Below are 21,838 nucleotides of genomic sequence, written 5' to 3'. Positions count from 1 at the left end.
TCTGAATATTTCTTGAATTATATTTCTTTCATGAATTTTGATATTACATTATTTATGAAATGATTCCTTTCATTAGTTTTGAATTCTCCTTCAATTTTTGCTCAGTTTGCTCATACTTTTGTGTTTGTATCTGTCAGCATTTCTGTGTATTCAGAAATTGTTTGTCTTTTTTGGATGGCAGCTCCCACGCCCAAATCTATTTTAATAAGCAATTTTCTATAGCAAGTTTCAATATTTTATTTATTCAATATTGTTTGGCCGAGACGTACATAAGAGAACGTATTGATGAAATTTGACAAAAGGGATGGTTGATGTTACAAATTGTTACAATTGATGGCTGTTCCAATTGGCCATTGTTCAAGAAAAAGAACTAAATTTTAAATGGCAAAAGCAGAATGCTTAGGATTGTTTTGCAATGAGTCCTAGGCTGACTGGACCTGTTTCAGGTAAAAATACCCGTAATGGTGTTTTCTACACTTTCTTGAAAATGAAAATTCTTCCAGATTGTTCTGCAACATATGACACAGATTTCGGCATATTCTGCTTCAGGGTTTGAAACGATCAGTGCATGGGTGGGGATACAGGGGGCATGGGGAGGCATTGCTACCCAGCGTCAAAGGTGAAGTTGACTGATCAAATGTATATATGCATATATAAATTATCATGCCCCCCCCCCCCCCAGACTTTCAAGTCTATCTCAGCCTATGGATCAGTGGATGCAAAGAAAGGTTTCAATTTTTGGGAACGGTTATGTCTATCAGTAAAGTGTGAAGATTTGATAAGAACAGAGGTCTTCCTTCTTTTTTCAGTAGCGACCACTGCCTGTATCCATCATCAACAGAAGAGCACCACTTACGACAAGTTTTACATCTGAATATATGAAATCAGAATGATTTCAATTTCCCTAGTAGCACACTATATCGTTAGTATATATCGTACTAGTACCAGTCCAATATACTGACACTGTAGTGTGCTACTGGGGCTCTTGAAGGCAATTTGTGCAAGGTGTTTAATTGGAACGTTGATCAAGTGCTAGCGAAAAAGAAATCAGACACAAACATCGAGCACTCTGGGTACTTCAGGCAGCACCGTGGTGCTCACAAGCAACAGGTTCAAGATGCCTGGATAAAAATATATTCTTATCCAGGCAACATTTGAGCTTGTCTGTATTCGAAAGTGTGTGGAGGAACCCATATCTCACAGACATAGGAGAGGACTACTATTTCACAAAACACCAACTCTGGCCATATCACTATTTTGCAATTTACTGCCACTAATGAGATGGGTTGGAAATGAAGATGCTGTCGTGGTCGCCTCAAGCTTGTTAGGGGAAAATATCTTATCTATATCCTCCCTTTGGTTTGAACCCAGGACGTTAACAGCAACCTTCATGGTGGTCGACAAGCATCTTACCACCACGCCACTCGGGTATCTCATAAGGGAGGACTGGAAGGATATAAGTTCAGAAGCAAAGATGTCAGATGTAATGAGCGGAATTTTTTAACGTTTTGATGAAGGAGAAAAAAAGTTTCTGGAGACATTTTTAAAAGGCATAATCGACAAGGAGATTCTAACAGAGGTCGGCAGAAATTATCATGCCCAAGTTTTTCTAATGAAAAACCTAGGTGTCTATAGAATTGTTGATTGATTAAGGGAGTTCAAAGGGAAATCTTTTGTATGTAATATCATACAGACAGTTTTTGGAGCGTTTAGGGGCAATTGCCAGGACGGACACCATTCTGATATAATGTTGGATGTATTTCTCGATAGAGGAAATCAATATTAACCTTTTAACGGCCAATGTTCCCAATTGGGAACATCGGTTTTATTAATTAGAAAAAAAATATTTTTCTATCATGATAGCACTTGATTTTTTTTTCTTGAATGCATAAGATTCCAAACTTAATTTACAAAACAAAAATTTCATCCATTTCAGCACTTATGCCATAAATTTAATTTTTTAAAATCACCTATTTATTTTTACGGAAGAATAAAATTTTAATTTTTTAGTTCTGATTTTAATGTTGTTTCTATAAACATGGGCAAGTCCAGAAAACATATAGGAAAAAATTTTTTCATGAATTTTATGGTTGATATTTCTAAACTAAAGGATCAGAAGAGGAAATAATATAGAAAAATTTAGAAAATCAATTCAAATCTTAATTCGGCCGGTAAAAGGTTAAAGAATAATCCAGAATAAAAGTAGGGTTGGGGGGGAGTATATTCTAATTGCCAAAAAGATCAGTTATTTGTGACTGAACAGTGAAATTTTACAAAATGAGGAAAACTTTCCTCTTCTCACTTCAAAAATTTTGATCTAACATTCTGGACCATCTCCAAAATTTTATGTCATCCACATCTATCTGTGGCTTTTCATAATCCACAATTTTTTAGATTCCAAAGAGCAGGAAGGACCAAAAGTAACTCTAGCATAGGGGCTGAAGCCCTTTGAGCCCCCCTCCCTACAATAAATTTTGTAAGGGGCTGAGCTCTCCCCCTTCCCCCCCCCCCAGTGATTTCTGGAAAAACAATGCAATGCACCTTCTCTCTCTCCTGTATACGTGGTTGAGTCCCTAATTCACGGGATGACCAGCAACTTTCAGCCTCTCCCCCCAATATTTCCTTCACGTCTGCGCCTCTGAACTCTACGCCAAGGTATAATGAGGAATCTTCAACAAACAAATGACATAAAAAAACCATGAAACATAGAATTGTTGCAATACACAAAAAGTTTTCAAACCAGCCATCACACAGGAAATTTTGAACAATTAGTTATGTTAAGAGAGCACAAGTCACAGTTGACTTAATTGGAGTTTAAGTTTTCACTCAAAATTGTCGTAATTTTTGATATAAATAAATAAATTTGTAATTTTTTATTTTGCAAAGATTCCAGAGGCTCACGTGAAAGAATAAGTTTTACAATTGGATGCTTTTAATGAACATGATACTGAAATCACCGAATCACAGATAAATAAGCAAATGATATCAAATGTAACGATACTATAGGGAAATCAAATCTCTGATCTGATACTTACCATCTTTCCTGACTTCGGTATGAAGATGAGCCAATCCCTGAGTAACAGTCTGTGCCATCTTGCAAAATGTGGACCAATCAAATGTGTTATTCATTAGAAAGTCCTGCAGGCATCCTTTAGGAGCGTAGGATAATACAAGTAGGTATTCTGGCCGATCATCTGCTCCGATTCTCTCTTCAGCTCCTGCTCAAAAAAAAACCATACCAATGATAAAAATTCTTCAAATTATTATAGTATCATGAACGATCGTTTCACACATTCTGATAGGCTCTTTTAGATGAGGATTTATAGTTTAGAATTGATTTTGAGTGGATAGACAAATAACTCAATGACCATCTGGTATCTTCAGGGGAAGGAAGATATATCTTATAGAAGATTTTGTTAATTTGGAAATTTTGTCAGAGCTACCTTGATACTTCTTGACAGATTGGTAGGTAGACAGAATGATGGAAACTATCATGTCTACTAAGGTCGAAATAAAGGTGAGCTGTGATATCATTTGCTGGGTCTTGAGTGAAAATAAACCTATGGCTAATACCCTAATACTATAGCACTACTACTACTGAACCACACATGCACCTCATCCATATTCCTCTATGGAATTTCTAACGAATGAGTACATATTGGAATGAGCATGTAAGTGTTGTGAACCTAATGTTACGTTTGTTTCTGTACAATGCTTGCTTGAGTGCCTCGTTTTGAGCACCAAAAACCCAAGTTCCGCCTCACCATCATGCAGGCACGTGCTTTCCCGTATTATTACGCAGACAGCACCCAACCAGTGGTGGACGCTATCGCCACAGTTGTCATGTATTTTTCAAACTGTGACTGAAGTGTAATGATTGAATATTTGTACCATTGCAGACCTATTGTTCTCAGTGACAAGACTTTACCTTACACCATCATGGCAATGATAAAAACGCTGCAAAAAGTTTGAGATCTTCCAACAAGCCAATGGTGTTATCGTTCTGGCTCTCATCTATTAATATCTTCAACAATTACATAACATGACCAGATTCATCGTACCTCACATCACAAGCGAGATATCGAAGCATTTTTCCCCAAGGCTGTGGCAAATCTGGATTTTTTATAAACTCAAACTGTAACAAAATTTCTCTAAAACGGACAACAAATGTGGTGTCGATCTTTAATATTTGTTTCTTTATATATTTCAGTGGTACACCACACAATTCTGAAGTCACAGCCATTGCAATACCACACAACATTGACATAAGAAAATAAAATATATCATAATCATTAATTGATGTTAGTTTGGCCCAATGTTTGAGCTGTACAACAAAATATGGGAACAGCTTCGGTATAGGGGACAGGTTGGCGATTTTCGGCGACTTTTTTTTTCGGCGCCAAATATGTCCGACGACTCCATCAGAAGTCGCCAAGGCCGTTAGACACATTACGAGCGCCGAAAAAAAACAATCGCCAGCATAGAAAACAATATGAAAATGTCATGAAACACAAGAGAAATGGAAACGTAAATAACAGCTGAATTGAGCGAGCATAAAAATGCTAAAACCAACAAGCATAATTATAATAAGAAAATAATTATAAATGAAAACCCGGACTCTCTTTTCGGGAATCCGGGTTCTTATAAATAAACAACGGTAAAATAAATAAAATAATAACGATGCAGGGGCATCCTACATGTAGAAAAGAATAAATACTGGAAAATATTAAAGGTACAACCTGAGGGAAAATATATCTAAAATAATTCCAATTAATCCGACACACACACTACATCGTATATACGGAAGGAAGAGAAAATATGAAGAACTATCCCAATATAATTTCATGTCAGTCTTTCCATGCGGAATAGAGAAATCACATCTACATACTGTTCATAAAGTATAAGCGTTTCCTTCCGTGGATGCTATCAGTGATTGATAATCTTGGGTATATGAATTTAAAAGCTTTATATTTAGCTGTATATAGCTATATAAGTTTTATATTTTCTTTCCGAAGATGTTTAATCAGAAGAAACGATTTAAAAAAATTCAAATTACAAAGCTGCGGACGAAAAAACGTGCTTACCGCACCGCTGTTAATGGAATACAATAAGGATTATACAGGAATTTCGGCAACCAAGGTCATGCCCCTGATAAATGATTGCCCATAAACACTACGAAAACGAAGTCTTTGCCAGTTGCTTAAATGCGGTCACAGAGACTTTTTTTTTACGGCTGCTCGATGGAAATGACTACGGCTGTCCTCTATGGGTGTTTTCCTTAACGACGACGGTAATCATTGACGCCACGAAAACGTGAAAGCTCGCGTGAAATATAATTTTCCGCCAAAATCCGGAGAAATTTTAACAAATCCGGCAGGGGCGTAGCCAGAAATTTCGTTCGGGGGGGGGGGGACCACTTTCATTTCGGGGGGGGGGGGGAGACCAAAGTGACAGAACAATGGATTTGGCCATCTTTTTCCCTTTTTTCGGTCATTTTCTCACATTTCGGGGGGGGGGGACCAGACCCCCCAAGTCCCCCCCCCCTGGCTACGCCCTTGAAATCCGGAGAGCGGGTGGGAGGATGAAAAATCGGGAGAGTTGGCAGGTCTGGAATTAAAACATGATAATGTGTCCCAACATGACAACCAATCAAGATAAAGATGTAGATGTACTTGCAGGAGGGAGGGAGGAGGTTAGGTGAGTTATAGCACAGGGTGGTGGATTCGAGGAAAGAGTCATTGAGGAAAAATAGACTAGAATGGGAGAAGAATCGCAAGATTTGTGTAGTCCACGGGTGGCAAAACCATGAATTCGCCTCTTGGTCATGCAGATTGTTATGTCTTTGGGGTCATTCAAGTATTATGTAAGCATTGATGGGGGTGGGGAGGGGGTTTCTGATTTGCTGACTTTTGATGACAAGGGAGGGGGGGGTGTTTGGATAATGCTTACGTCATCAACCATCCTTTATGAAAATATGAAATATTCTTAATGGCATCTTACTCGGTGCGCCAAAAATGAGAAAATCTTTCGATAGTTTGTGGGCACTTGAAGTAGCATTCCCCCATTGATAAGTGCCCTCAAGAGCCACTTTAGTGATCTCTAAATGTTTCGTGGATCCAAGTGATCTGAAATGTGTTCGGGAAGCTTAAGTGCTCCAGAACTGTGCCACACATCACTCAATTCATCCATAATTATATGCTGCGGATCACTTAAATAATGTGCAGCGGGTAACTTGAATGATGTAGAATCGCACTGGGGGGAGGGGGGCTTAAGTGCTCTAAAAGTGTCACACGTCACTCATGCGATCTCTAAGTGTGTGATGGATCGCTTAAGTGTTCTGGAACTGTGTCGCAGGTTACTTAAGTGATCTTTGAATGTGTCGTGGGTAACTTAAGTGATCTTTGAATATGCCACGGGCCTACTTCGATGTTCTGAAAATGTGCCACTTAAATGCTCCGGAATTGTGCCATGGGTCATTTAAGCGATTTGTAAATGTGAAAATTTGGTTTGAGGGGGGTTGACATCGCATAACCTTCAGGGATACATTTGGTCCGTGGGTCAAGGGTTTACCATATATGGCTTAAAGGACATTTTAGTCCTTCCACTGGTCATAATGTAATTGCTATTAACAAAAGTTTCGGCTCGACTATGTGCACGAGCAATTAGTCTCAATGTGTTATAGAGAGGAAAAGAAAATCTCATGAAACTGGAATGCATGCAAAATTGAAGAATAGTCGAGCGAATCATCAGCAGAAAAAAATAAAATAAATTTTCACAAAAAATAAGAGAAATACAGAAACTTACCAATAAGTTTTGGAAGGCACGAATGATCCATAAATGGAAGACAATAAATGTAGCGTTCGTTTAAATAATTCTGTCTATTCTGTGCAGGGAAAATTTTGACAGCAATAGTCTGGTTATACAGCGTCCCGCGATACACATGTCCATAGCGGCCCATGCCAATGCTTTCACAAACTTTCAAGCTATCTATGTTGAAAAGAGGGGAGGATGGTGCAGGTGGTTCCATAAGGTATGCGGCATCTGGACTAGGCTTGGTAGGTGATGAACACATGTGGTACGTGACGCACGCAGCAAGTAAAACAACGAGTGCAAGCGAACACATTGTCACAACAGCAATTATCACAGTCTGGATATCATACGAAGCATGTTCCACCAGGCGAGGAGCTGTCAAAAATCAAATAATTAAATTAACAATACAATAAAATAAATCTTAAAAAATATACATATTCAGTAAAACCTACCTAAGTTGGACACCATGTTGGTTAAATTAAAATCTGTCCAAGTTAGAGAGTAGTCCAAGATATAGAAATATCTTACCGCATCATTAAAAGGTCAGTAGAATAGGACAAGTCTATAAAATTGATTTTCTGTCTGTTTGTCTGCATGTGTGTGTGTTTTCTCTATACAAATCTACAATTTTAGATCGATAGTTGCCAAATCTTGCATATATACCAAACAGGGCCCAGATTGAATGATAGGCTACTTTAAAAAATTGTCAAGAGCAGGGCAAATGGGTGAAAAACGGTCGGGCAACAATGGTTTCTGGGCCTCAACAATCACTTTCGGAATGTTTAATTTGGCTACCTTGGTTTCGTGGCGATGCGTTTCAGACATATATATGCCTTTGTAATGGTTTGTCACTTCTTTATCCAGTCAATATATGTATGATAGTTTATATATGACTTTATCATGGTTTCTCACTTTTCCAATCCTCCCAGTAATTGAAGAAAATCCAGGCAAGGCCCGGGTATTAGTATTAGCTAGTAACTAACTATATACTTACAAGCATCAACCTTTTGAATAGGTGATAGAAAATAATTATGTACAATATACAGTCAAACCTCTCGAAAATGATGAGACGAAAAAAATTTAGAGATAGAAAGTTTTTTGAAATAGAGTTTTTTCAGTAAGAAAGGAAAAACACATCAGAAAATTGCAAAAAAATTTAATTTTATTAATCACAATTCAATTAGAAACTAAATTAATTTTATTAAAAGTAAAAGATACTGTACTACATGTTAGTACACGCTAATGAAATTCATTGGTTAAGTTACACAATCAATGTTTAATCACATTATATGCAACTACACTAAAATATGTTCAAATTTTTTATTTTTTTGTTCAATTCAATTTTTATTTACATACTTTATTTAAAATAATCTGCAAGCTTAGATTGACGCATATTTTTTGGTCTTTGGGCCTTCACAGCTTCATTTATACTAGCAAGAGCTGCAAATATTTCAAGTCCCATCCACTCAGAAAATATTGCATTTCTATAGCATGTATTTAGCATTTTCAACTGTTGCTTTTCTATAAATTCCCTGGAACATCTGCTGCATTTTCATCACCTGAGTCGGCCATACATTCAGCAATAATTTCGGTATCAGTCACGGTGCTGTAGTGAACTTGGTCCATTTCCACAAAATCGGAAAATGAAATTTCTAGCTTTTCAAGTTTTTTTTAGTAATGCCCTTAATGTTTTCAAATTCTATCTTCAACATTGATCTGAGAATCACTGACATTTGAATGAACCACCAGATCTGATCTTTCATCACTGAGATGACTTTGTTCCAAGCAAATCATTCTTGAAGCAATTTTTAATTGTCTGTTGGCTGACCATGCTGAACAAGCCATCCACGTTGCATCCACCCTCTGTCAATTACGGTACCTGCCTATGATACACAAGATCCATCAACACAATGAGCTATAATATACAAATAATCTTTTCTGATCAGTTTCTTTCATCCCCAGAGAAAAGCAAGAATTGTGCAAAAGAAAAAAAAACTGTTTCTTTTTTACCATTATTAAACTTGGCCTTCAAGATAGAGAGTTTTTCTAGAATTATTTTGAGACAGAGAGGTGAAAATACATTGATTTAATACAGTTAAATACAAGGTTTTTTTTTTTTTCCTTTTCACAATATAGAGTTCTCGAGAAAGAGAGGTTTGACTGTATCAATAACAATATCTCACAATTTAGAGATTCAAATGCAGTAATTAAATATGACAATTAAATTAATCCATAACTGTTTGTTTCTTTTCCATTGTCAACTCGACTAACTTTGGTTTAATCACATTGGGAAGTTAAATTTACTTTTACACTTGCAGGAAGCCTAAAATGATATTTCACAGGCAGAACACTATTGAGGACAGAATAAAAGATTCAAATGCAGAGAAATTTAAAAATAATAATAATAAATAAATGCACAAGTGCAAGAAAAAGTTTGCCACCTGGCAGTCAAGTGGTTAGGGAGCTAACCTCTCACTGTGCAGGTCTGGGTTCGAATCCCGGTTCGGGCATGGATATGTTTACTAACACTAACAAATTCCCTGGCCAGATCATGCTGATCCCTTGGGAATACGTAAGGATCACCTTGTTATAATTATAAAATTATTTATAAATTATAATTATGTAAAAACACCATAATCTGACTGCCACATAATTTTGTAGGTTAATAATGAAGTTGTTACAATAAATCTGTTTTCTTCCTGAGAGGTGGTTTCTAAAGAATCGGCAAATGCTCGAATGTGTGTTCTGAGTGTTTGGCCCTAGTGCAGCGCGCGCACACACACACACACACACACACACACACACATATATGTATATATATATATATATACATACTATAAACAACTGACCCTCATCATAGAAACTTTTTCACTGTGAACTAAAACCTTTGCGTACTGCTCATGTAATTTATCATTTTTGTGATCCCCAAATTAATTTTATACACACAAAAATGAATTGGATTGGGGACTAACTTATAGAAGAACTTGTCGAATTACAGGCGTAGAGCCATAATGACAAATTTCGATGCCATTACAAAATTTTATACAAAATTTTATTTTGTATTGGGATCAAAAAAATTTTGTATTTAAGTACTAACTACTATTACTACATTAAGCATGCACCTTGTAAACATTTATCTGGAGAATTTCTAATGAATTGGTGCATGTTGAAATGTGTTGTATGCATGTTGAAATATGTTGTATGCATGTGTATGGTCCTCACACAGAGATTCTTAACCCAAACTTGGGTTGCAGGAACTATCAGACTGAGCTACGAGACATGCATTGCAATTAGAGAGCGAAGGGTCCTAAAAAAGAGTGTAACCAAAAGAGTGTGCAAGCATGTCATTGACCAACAGAGAGAGATCTACAGAGTGTGCAAGCATGTGAGTGAGCAAAAGAGTATCCCAGAGGGTGAGACCAGATTGGCCTAAAAGTATGCAAAGAGATTAAAATTAGCCTAAAAGTGTGCAAAGAGATTAAAATTAGCCTAAAAGTGTGCAAAGAGATTAAAATTAGCCTAAAGAGTGTGCAAGCGTGTAAGCGACTCAGTGAGTGTGTAATTATGTGAGTGTTCAAAAGAGTGTCCCAGAAAGTGAGAGACCAAAGAGTAAGCAAGTATTGAATGACCAAAAGTGTGAGTGACGAAAGAGTGATCACAAAATGAGCAAATATGTGAGCAACCAAAAAGATCAACTTAGAGGACAAAGGACCCGGCAGGCCTTTAAAAGAGTGACCTAAAGAATATGCAAGCATGTGAGTGACTAGGCTGTGGTTATAGTGGAGCGAAGAGGTAAGCAGTACAATAATTGCAAAGGAAGAAAAAATGCATGGGGGAGGAGAAAGAGTGGTCGCTACATAATTAAAGGAAGAGGAGGATACAGAAAATGGCTGGAAGGGTTCTGAAATGTAAGAGTGTGATGATGATCTCTAGGCAGAGGAAGGGGGGAAAATAAAGAAAAAGGAGAAACGAACCAATCAGAGGATAAACGAGCAGATCGAGGTTAAAACAAAGCGGATTGTTCAAGTCTCACACTTTGTTGAGGTCTCTTTTTTTTTTTCTTGTTGCTCGAGTATGTGAGGTGTAGAACAAAACAATACAATTGTTTTCATCGCTAGTCTTTATTATGCACTCCTGTACCTCGTGGTCACCTGACTATGTGTTTGTCCTAAAATAGTGACCAGGGAAATGGGCAAGCATATGTGCACCCAAAAGAGTGATTCAGAGACTCATACATATTGGAAAGAAGGGTAGTAAATTGGCTACAACAAAGAGCAGCAAATTTGGAAGGGCGAAAAATTTGAGGAATAAGTTGTAAAGAAAATAAGACTAGAATGAGAGAAGGAGGACAAAGTTTGTGTTGCCCACAGTCAGCAAAACCATAAATCTACCTCTGTCCTCGTATTTATGATGTCAGAGTTTGTGATCAAGAAGTGCTGCCACCTGTCCTATGCCTGAGTGGCATGGTGGTGGTAAGATATGCTCATCTACCACCGTGGAGGTTGCTGTCACGGCCCCGGTTTTGAACCCAAGGGAGGATATAGGTAAAATATTTTCCCTAATGAACTTGATGCAACCACAATAGACAGCGCCATAGGTAGAGATAGACTTGGGTGGCTGGGGGGCACAGTCATTATTGCTGGGGGCACGATGATGATGATGTCAATTCATATATACATTAGATCAGTTGACTCCACTTTTGACGCTACCCCGTATCTCCACCCATGGACAGTGCCTTCATTTCCAACCCATCTCATTAATGGCAGTAATTGCAATATAGCGATATGGCCAGAGTTGGTGTTTGGTGAAAGCGCCACTTGTCTTCCATATTGGTAGTGAGAGTTACAGATGTTTTAATTTTTGTGTTTACATAAGCATTACATTGATAAGTGTGGCAACTGAATAGGAGTCTGAGAACGACATAAAAAATTGAATGAGATAGAGGGTGTAAAACTCATACCAGGCTCCATATCTTCATCAGTGGAGATGAAACCATCAGAAACATTGACGTTGCACATGTTTCCGATGCAGCAGCAAAACTTTGTGTTGTTTCTGGCCTTTGGAGGTTTCTTGTTGGAAATGCAGTCTTCGCTGCTGCAGTCGAATTCTCCTGCGCTCTCCCAGCATCCTGTAAAAAGTAAACAATAAGTATATCTACGAGGGGGAAAAACACAAAACATGGTGAAATATATATATTTTTAAAATCCAATTAATATAGTAAACAAGCATATCAATTTCATACTGAGTTTGAGAAGCTCTGACATACAGAACACACCAGGGCTATAGTGTGCCTTTTCGGGGCCTCAGGGCAGACCTCTTCTTGAAGCCCTTCTTGAAAAGGTTATTATTATGTAAAGTAAGTGTAAATTTTTTTCGGGGCCGGAACTACTCAAATGCTTGCTTGTAATGTTGAAGAAGTTGAAGGGTGAAATCTGCGCCCCCTCTGGGCCAGCACCCAGGGCACAAGACCCACCTACTTCTCACGAGTTGCAGCCCTGCTGATCTGACTTATTCCCCCCCCCTCCCATTGTAATTTGACAGCCAAAAATATCACAAGAAACGTTGACACTATATTAGTGGCAAGTTTGTTTCTGACAAGGAACACCTTAAATTTTTGCGTTTCTTATAACATGTCTTTTTTATGCGATTGGACCAGTGTTTCCTCAAAGTATGCGCCGCGGATCCTAGGAGCGTCGCGAACATTTGTTAAGGACGTCGTGACGAGCTGTTGACATTGATGATTGCCTACTTGGTGTTCAAGGCAGCCTTGAACATTACGAGGGGGCGTCAAAATGCGCACTTGCCCCGGGTGACCAAGCATCTAGTTGCGGCCCTGATCGCAATCCTCTGGGGGGGGGGGGGGAATCACACTCGTGATTTAGGGAGCTAGTTTTACTTTTGTTGACCTTTTGTTGTTTCAGAATGAAATTTGCGCCCCCTCGGGTTCAGCGTCCGGGGCACGAGACCCGACTGCTCCCCCCTAGTTGCGGCCCTGGTCACGATCCACACTTTGGAAAACACTGTATTAGATGGACGTGTGACAGACGTGAAGAAAGAAAACTCTTTTCAGACAAACGTATTCAAAGGGCGACAAAAAATTATTCACCTCAGGCGGCAAAACTGCTAGGACCGGCCTTGCAAAAGAGGGTTTCCAAAAACTTGGCCCAGACATTTCACCCCTGGCACGTTCCATCTCCAGTACATTTCGCCCGCGGCCAAGTGAGTGGGTGAGTAACAGCATGACAAACCAATTGTATGAATGACTGTATTGACTACTGACATTGTGTGCAGTGAGTATTGAGTGATCAAGTGAGTGGGGGTTACCAACTGGGTGATTGCACGTATGAAAGACTCACTCACTGACTCATCAGTTCACTCACTTATATGGTCACTCACTGACTCATCAGTTCACTCACTTATATGGTCACTCACCCCCTAATTTGGCTCTGTGCAGGAGCGAAACGTAGCCTAGAGCCGAAAGAGTAGCCTAGAGTAGTGTTCTCGAACCCTTATTTACTCTCGGACCAGTGAAATTAAGCGAACACTTTCACGGACTGGCACAAATGAGAGAAGTAATTTGTTGACGGGCGAAGAAGAAAAAAATGAAAGAAAATTTTATAATCTTCAGACCAGTAATATATAGCACATTCATCGTCCAGCATTATACTATGTATGCAAGAGCCTGCTTTGACATGGTGCCCCTGCTGCCACCTACCAAATAAAAGCATAACTATCTGCCATGAATTCCTCAAATAAAATTGGCTATTCGTTTATCTGGTGTGCAACATGAACGAAATGCGGTATGACTAGGGTGACCACACATCCCGTATTTCTCGGGACATGCTGGGCTTTTTCCGTTTTTCTGGCTGTCCCGACTGTTATGTAAAAATGTCCCAGTTCTTCACGTATTTTCAACGAAGCCAACTTAATTTTAATCGTTGATTTGAAGAATAAAAGTCATCTTCCCACCTCAGAGATTGTATTACAATAATTACGACTACAAATAAGAATATTCATTTCACACATATTTCTCATGTTTTCTTTTATTTCACTCATATTTCAGCATTTCCCTCGGTTGGCGACTTTTCTGTGATTTTAGCATGAGTTGGCAACTGTTGGCATCATTTTTGGCGATAATTAACGATGTCCTTTATTTTCCCGTATTTTGAGGTCCAATTTCACGTATTTTGCTTGAGCAAATATGGTCAGCTTAGATATGCAACTATATGTTCTTTATTTCTATACCACTGCTTTACCATATATGCGCTTCGTCGACATTCCTCTGCAGAACTTTAAACGAACTGGTACGTATAGGAATGTGCGTGCGTGTGTGTTGTGATCCTTTGTGAAATTTGTTTCCGTGTAACGCTTGTTATGTGTGGCACTGCCATCTGCCATCAATTTCTATAACCATGAGTGAAGTACATAATAATTGTATCCTTGTAGGTCTGTTGCTCTCTGTGGAGAGACTTTTAAACAGGGAGATTGGCTCACGGGCGAGCCCGAATTTATTTTTAAGCTGCACACCAATGTATCTTACATGTCATAATATCAGCTGCTGTTTTTATTGTTTTATGTTTGCTGCAGGGATTGATTTCGCGGCAAACTGAAAAATATAGTGACCAATTTTTTTGTGGTGCACAAAAAAATGACGGTATGCAGCATAAAAATAAAGAATATATTGTGTCATACTATATATTGTTCATTTTTACGTCGTACACCGGTTCAAAACCAACAGCCTATTTTATTTAAAAAATAAAAACCGATAGTTCCGGTTTTATTCAATAGGTGGCAGCAGGGGTGCCTGTGCACATTCTGTTTTAAGCAATATTTAAGCGCATTTCTCTCGTATACAAAAATATCGGAACAGAAAACAGAATAGAATTCGAATAAACTTCATCCCAATGTTCAAGGCATTTACATCACGGGTTTCCAATTGGTGTTCCGCATGATCAAACACCACGGAACCCTTAAAAATCCCAGAGAACTTTCAAAGAAGGAAACTTTCTTGTTACGGACATTCGCAAAGCTGTTTCGAATTTTAACGATATAGTGTCATTCAAAAAAAAAAAAAATCCAGATTCCCATGGAGGACTACGTAGAGAATGTGCAAGCAAGTGAGTGACCAAAAACAGAACGACCTGGTGAGCAAGAGACGAAAACAGTGACCTGCAGGGTGTGAATGAAAGCATGTGAACGACCGAAAAATAGCGACACACAGACATATTTACGGTGTGGGAGGGAGGGGGGTCTAAGCAGTCTATATTCCGGAGCGACTAATTTGGAGGAATGAGTAGTTCGAAAAACTAGACTAGAATAGGTGAATGGCGGCAAAATTTGTATAGCCCACAGGTCAAAAAACTATAAATCCACCTCCGGAGGTTGGGTTCGGGTGAATCCGTAATCGGAGGGCACTAAAATTATGTGGTCCTCGTCAACTGCTCGAATTTCCACGGGGAAAACAAACAGAACCTGTTATTTATCACAGCACTTGATCCCATCATCGTGGAGTGCCCCCTATGGACCAGAAAAGGACCACCGAGCCGTGCTTGGCGGGCCTATGCATTAAAACATCCCTAAAGTAGTTCACTAAACAATCAGGCAAAGTCTTCCTCCTTCAATTCAGAAGCTAAGAAAATGAGAGAAATAGCACTCGATGCTTGATAAATTAATAAATACCGTACACTCTGTCCGAAAGGAACGCAGGTGTAGTTCTGTTTTGGTTATAAAGTAATTGTTGTTCATCTCTTGTAAACATTTGTGTAAGGAACATAGCCAAAGATGCACGCACATGCGTCCTCATGTCCAAGTTTTGGGATTTCTGGTAACCCTACTTGAACGCTATCTCTCGCATATTGAGTACGTACATAATATCGTTACGCATTGGAACCCCTACCGGCTTAACAAATCCTGCTGCGCTGAATATTTTTTTTTTTTCGGTACCAAGGATCCTTTTTATTTTCCAGATAGTGGGCACATTGTCCTTAATTTCACCTGCACAGACCGGTTGTTTTTCTCTGCGCACAGAATTTCGATATCTGTTTTGCGCAATGAAAAAACATCCATGCTACCTCATACAACGTAGGGAATTTTTTTTCTGCGCAAAACGGAAGTACACACACACTTATTCTTAGTCATTCTCAGACTACAAACATTCATATTTTGTAAACTTATTAACCATGAACTCATAACCATAAGCCCTTGTTAACCTTTAAGACCCATGAGAAAATGGTGCCTCTCTTAGTCACTTTTGTCCATGACTACAGAAAGAGTAAAATATAAACTGAAGAGCCAAAAAAAACTGGTACAGGCATGCGTATGCAAATAAAGAGATATGGAACCAATCAGAGTACGGCGCTGCGGTCGGCAACGCCTATATAACACAACAAGTGTCTGGCATAGTTGTTAGATCGGTTGCTGCTGCTACAATGGCAGGTTATCGAGATTTAAGTGAGTTTGAACGTGGTGTTATAGTCGGCGCACGAGAGATGGGACATAGCATCTCCGAGGTAGCGATGAAATTTGGATTTTCACGTACGACCATTTCACGAGTGTACCGTGAATATCGGGAATCCGGTAAAAAAATTAAATCTACGATATCGCTGCGGCCGGAAAAGATCATGCAAGAACGGGACCAACGACGATTGACGAGAATCATTAAACGTGACAGACGTGCAACCCTTCCACAAATTGCTGCAGATTTCAATGCTGGGCCATCAACAAGTGTCAGCGTGCGAACCATTCAACGAAACATCATCGATATGGGCTTTCGGAGCCGAAGGCCCACTCGTGTACCCATGATGACTGCACGACACAAAGCTTTACGCCTCGCCTGGGCCCGACAACACCGACATTGGACTGTTGAGGACTGGAAACACGTTCCAATTGCTTCGAGCTGATGGACGTGTACGGGTATGGAGACAACCTTATGAATCCATGGACCCTTCATGTCAACAGGGGACTGTTCAAGCTGGTGGAGGTTCTGTGATGGTATGGGGCGTGTGCAGTTGGCGTGATATGAAACCCCTGATACGTCTAGATACGACTCTGACAGGTGACAGGTACGTAAGCATCCTGTCTGATCACCTGCACCCATTCATGTCCATTGTGCATTCCGACGGACTTGGACAATTTCAGCAGGACAATGCGACACCCCACACGTCCAGAATTGCTACAAAGTGGCTCCAGGAACACTCTTCTGACTTTAGACACTTCCGCTGGCCACCTAAATCCCCAGAAGTAAACTTTCCCCCCGACTTCTTATCGGTCGTAGGTCCTCGGCTGTACCTCCACTACGATTCCAGGACGAAATAACTGGATTCTAGACTCCCAAAAAGAAGAAAACAACACTTTATTTAATTTATTATCCAACACCTCCACGAAACCGTCCTGTCTCTTCGGTACAAACTTTCGCACTTCTCCCTCTCTTTTTCGAATGTCCCCAAAGGTTCTCGTTTCGTTCGCACTTTCCCAATCGCTCACTCTGTCAATCACTCAATCGCTCACTCTGTCAATCACTCAATCGCTCACTCTGTCAATCACTCAATCGCTCACTCTGTCAATCACTCAATCGCTCACTCTGTCAATCGCTCACTGGGTCAATCATACGGTCATTCACTTTATCAACCTTTCGGTCACTCATGCAGTCATTCACTTTATCAACCTTTCGGTCACTCATGCAGTCATTCACTTTATCAATCTTTCGGTCACTCATGCAGTCATTCACTTTATCAATCTTTCGGTCACTCATGCAGTCATTCACTTTATCAATCTTTCGGTCACTCATGCAGTCATTCACTTTATCAATCTTTCGGTCACTCATGCAGGCACTCACTAGGTCACACATTCACTTATGCGTTCCATCACTCAGTAACTCCCTTGGTCACTCACACGGTCAGTCCCTTGATCACTCACTTGAACACTCGTACCGTCACTCACCTGGTCACATATACAGTCACTCACTTGGTCACTCATGCAGTTAACCACTCGGTCACTCATGCGGTCAGTCACTTATTCACTCAAACGTTCCATCGCTCAATTCCTCCCTTTGTCACTGACACGGTCAATCCCACTATCACTCACTTGATCACTCATACAGTTAATCGCTTGGTCGTTCATGCGGTCATTCACTTCGTCACTCATACGTCCATTCGGTCACTCATACGGTTAATTACTCAGTCTCTCCTTTGGTCACTCATATGCTCAATCACTCAGTCTCTCCTTTGGTCACTCATATGCTCAATCACTCAGTCACTCACTTGGAAACTTACACAAGATTTAATCGGTCACTCACTCTTGGGCACTCATTCACTGAAACGTTTCATCACTCAGTAACTCCCTTTATCACTGACACGGTCAATCCCTCGATCACTCACTTGATCACTCATATAGTTAATCACTTAGTCACTCATGCAGTCATTCACTTGGTCGCTCATGCAGTCATTCACTTGGTCACTCATACGTCCATTCGGTCAGTCACTCGGTCAGTCCTACGGTAATTACTCAGTCTCTCCTTTGGTCACTCATATGCTCAATGACTCAGTCACTCACTTGGAAAATTACATAAGATTTAATCGGTCACTCACTCTTGGTCACTCACACGGTCAATCCCTCGATCACTCACTTGGTCGCTCATGAGGTCATTCATTTGGTCACTCATACGGCCATTCGGTCAGTCACGTGGTCACTCATACGGTCATTCACGTGGTGAGTCATTCTGCAACTCGATTAGCCATTTGTACGGTCACTAACGCACTCCTACAGTCCATTTCACATTCACTTGGTCACTCATACGTTCAGGGCAAGTGAAATGTCAGGTGTGAATTTTTCGGGGCCAAACGCGCCAGAGTTGAAATTTCCGGGGGTCAAATGTAACGGGGACGAAACGTTCCAGGGGCAAGATGTCGGGAACAAACTGTCGGGGGCGAAAGTTCCGGATCCCGTCCATGCCACGTCGCGTTGCGGCACTTCTGCTGGCTCGCGGGGGCCTCTGCTGGCTCGTGTGAAAAACAAAAATGATGAGAATAATCTCAGGCCCCGGGCTGAGTACAAACTGCAACACCTCGCCGCTCACAAAGAAAAAAGAAACTGATCAACTACAAAGAAGACTGACTGATGGGGCACAAGAACAGTATAATGCAGTGGAAATCGAACGATTTAAATTGAGGATGAAATCGATTATGAATTTTATCTGATTTTTATTATTGATTTCAATATGTGATTTAGGACTTTATATTCGAATTAGGATTTAATATGGAATATATAGGATTATATGCTTGATTTCCGATTGTATACGTAGATTCGTGATCTCGCAATTGATTTTATACTTAGATTATGATTTTACAGTTGTTATGATTGTAATGTATATTTTGTAATGTATGCTTTTTTTATGAATAAATTGCCAGAGGTATCCAGTCCGTGTGGACAATGAGCCGATATTGCCATATGGCGATGTGGCCTGGGTATCTTTCGGTTTGACGGTCATTAGATCTGGCACAATGATTTATAAAAATAAATATGTATATTAAGAGCATGTGGGGGAGGGGAATCGGAGGACCATGTGTGCCCTCCCACTCAAACCGACCAAAAATGAAAAAATCGATAAAAAAAAATTAAAATATCGAAAGAAAATACCTTTTATGTGGTATTTGAACCATTTTCTGTTAATTTTAATGCTTTTTGAAGGGTGGTAACTCAAAATTTTTTGGAAAGACAATTTCTGTATCCCTCTCCCCCCAAGTCTTCTTTACCTCCTTCAAAAGTGGACCCTGCGTACGCCCCTGATTAATAGGTGATGCCTATACCTCTGGTGTGTCGCCCTCTTCCATTTTGTCCTGGGGCTCTCGGGGCCGTCATTTCAACTTTTTCCAGTGGGGGGCAAACATTTTCCAGGCAAAGCACATGTACTCAATGTATGTATACATATATTTGTATATACATATATACCATTTTTAGTGTATTTTCAAAAGCCAGGGGAGTGGGGCCTAAATGACGGGCCTGCTGGGGCTATGATGCTGTCGAGACGGCAGTAGGGATACACTTTTTTTTGGATAAATATTCAAAAGTTTGTTGGAGTTCCGTATAGAACAGCTATTCACACACTATCACTAAGGCTTCCACTGATAGCCGTCAAGGGTTCCACGAGAAACTCAACGTTGGAAACCCTCTGATTTACATCATATTGACACACTACTACACCGCACACCAACTCCGGTGATATATCGCCATACGGTAATTTCCAACCACTGGAGTTGGGTGGGAAATGAAGGCTCCATCCATCGGTGGTCGCCCTAGGTTCGCTAGGTAAAGAACTTGCTTCGAATGTTCTATGCGCGGATTCGAACCCATCGACCTTCATAGTGGAAGACGAGCATCTTTACCACTGCGCCACTCGGGCACTATATTGACACACTGGAACCTTTCTGCGTAATCTTTAACAAAGGCCTTTCATTCGCATATCACTGCTCTAATTGCAACCTATTGTGTCTAATTAACATTGTATAGCATCATTCTAATTATTTCCATCGTATTGCATCATTAGCAGAGGCTCTGATACGAATAAAAAATTTCGAGCAGGGCCACCCTTAACAGACGTTAGGTGAGTGTCATCACAATGATAGGAAAATAGCTGATAGAGATAATTCCCCCCGACAAACCAGTCACGGCCCAGGCTCTGTCCCTCCAGGGACATAAGCCTTTTACCCTTGCGGGTTGGGTCGCGCTGGGGAGAATTCCCCCCAGCACCCATGAAAATTCAGAATAAATGGAAGGAAAAAAACTTCCAGAATTGATGAAAATTCAGAATTGGTGGAAATTCAGAATTTATGAAAAAGAAATAATTTCAGAATTATTTCTTTCTAGATGGAAATGGCAGAAAATTCCTGAACTACTTTTTTCCTAGATGAAAATGCAGATTTCCAGAATTATTTTTTTAGATGAAAATCAGAAATTACAGAATCATTTCTTTTTAGATAAAAAATGAAGGTTTCCAAAGTAGATGAAAATTCATATTTTGTGAAAGAAATAATTCCAGAAATTATTTTATTTCTACATGAAAATGCAGATATTTATAGAAATTCAGAATTGATGAAAGAAATTATTATTACCGGAGTGGGGAGCCCGATGCGAACGTACCTGTCACACACCCCATAAGGGCGGCTCTGATTGAGGGTAATGCAAGCTACCAGTCATCCCGTATACGGGACTCAAGCTAACACAGGAAGGAGCGTTGAATTCCATATTTGCTACTGCCAAAGCCCGAAATCAGCTAATTCGCGACAGGGCCGGCCACTTTGCGAATTGACCAATTTCATTAAATATTGACAAGGCCAATGTCCGAATTTCGGACATCGGCGCCCAGTTCGAGAAGTGGCAGGTGATCCCCGGCAAAAGTCCGGAAACAAAATACATGATTCGGGTTTCATTGTCAAGTTGGCGTATTTTTGCGTGAGAATTATGTCCACGTGTCATAAAATAAAAAATGAAATTTTCACACACATACACAGACCCCCTGTCCTCTAACTTCCAATTAGAAAATCGTTGCCCTGTCTCTCCGGAGGACAATCAAATTCCCCGTTTTCAAGTGCAACATTCGCTGAGAATTCAGAAATCGCAGAAAAGTTAAGAAAGAACAGACAACGCTTCTTTCTTCATTTATGCTGTTCTTTCCCAATTTTTTCTCCCATATTTGAATTAAAATACCTCAGTGAATATCACACTTGGAAATGTGGATTTACTTTGGCCTCAGGAGGCCTACGGCAACTTTCTAATTGGAAGTTATAGGATGGGGGAGAGGCGTATAAACATTTAGATACTTCATTTCATGACGCACTGCATTTTCACTCTCGAAACTGCTGCAGGGTGATTCCTGAACACATTTTGAGCATTATTTTTAAAATTAAAACCATACCTCTACGACGAACGGTTGATGAGGTAAAGGGCGCGTTAGGACTTACAGGACACCCTGTATAAGCAAGTTTCATTCACATTATTTTCAATGATAATCGGCCTGGACCGGCAATTATGGACG

General features: G+C 39.9%; 1 protein-coding gene across 1 annotated transcript in view; it reads right to left on the bottom strand.

Annotated features, from left to right (window-relative positions):
* LOC149066921 (uncharacterized) overlaps positions 1-21,838 on the bottom strand; it is a 102,746-nt gene that overhangs the window by 16,090 nt on the left and 64,818 nt on the right. Inside the window, exons 3-5 of the mRNA XM_089253266.1 lie at positions 11,771-11,938; positions 6,805-7,185; positions 3,036-3,218 (exon numbers count right to left, since the gene is read on the bottom strand). Of these exons, the coding sequence (XP_089109392.1) occupies positions 3,036-3,218; positions 6,805-7,185; positions 11,771-11,938 (732 nt within the window). The remainder of the gene's footprint in view (positions 1-3,035; positions 3,219-6,804; positions 7,186-11,770; positions 11,939-21,838) is intronic.

The sequence above is a fragment of the Pholcus phalangioides genome, unplaced genomic scaffold (assembly GCF_987345545.1).
Source record: "Pholcus phalangioides strain wild (caught in Gottingen) unplaced genomic scaffold, Ppha-v1.0 ptg000032l_1, whole genome shotgun sequence".
Lineage (NCBI taxonomy): Eukaryota > Metazoa > Arthropoda > Arachnida > Araneae > Pholcidae > Pholcus > Pholcus phalangioides.
This window is presented reverse-complemented; position numbering and strand designations above follow the sequence as displayed.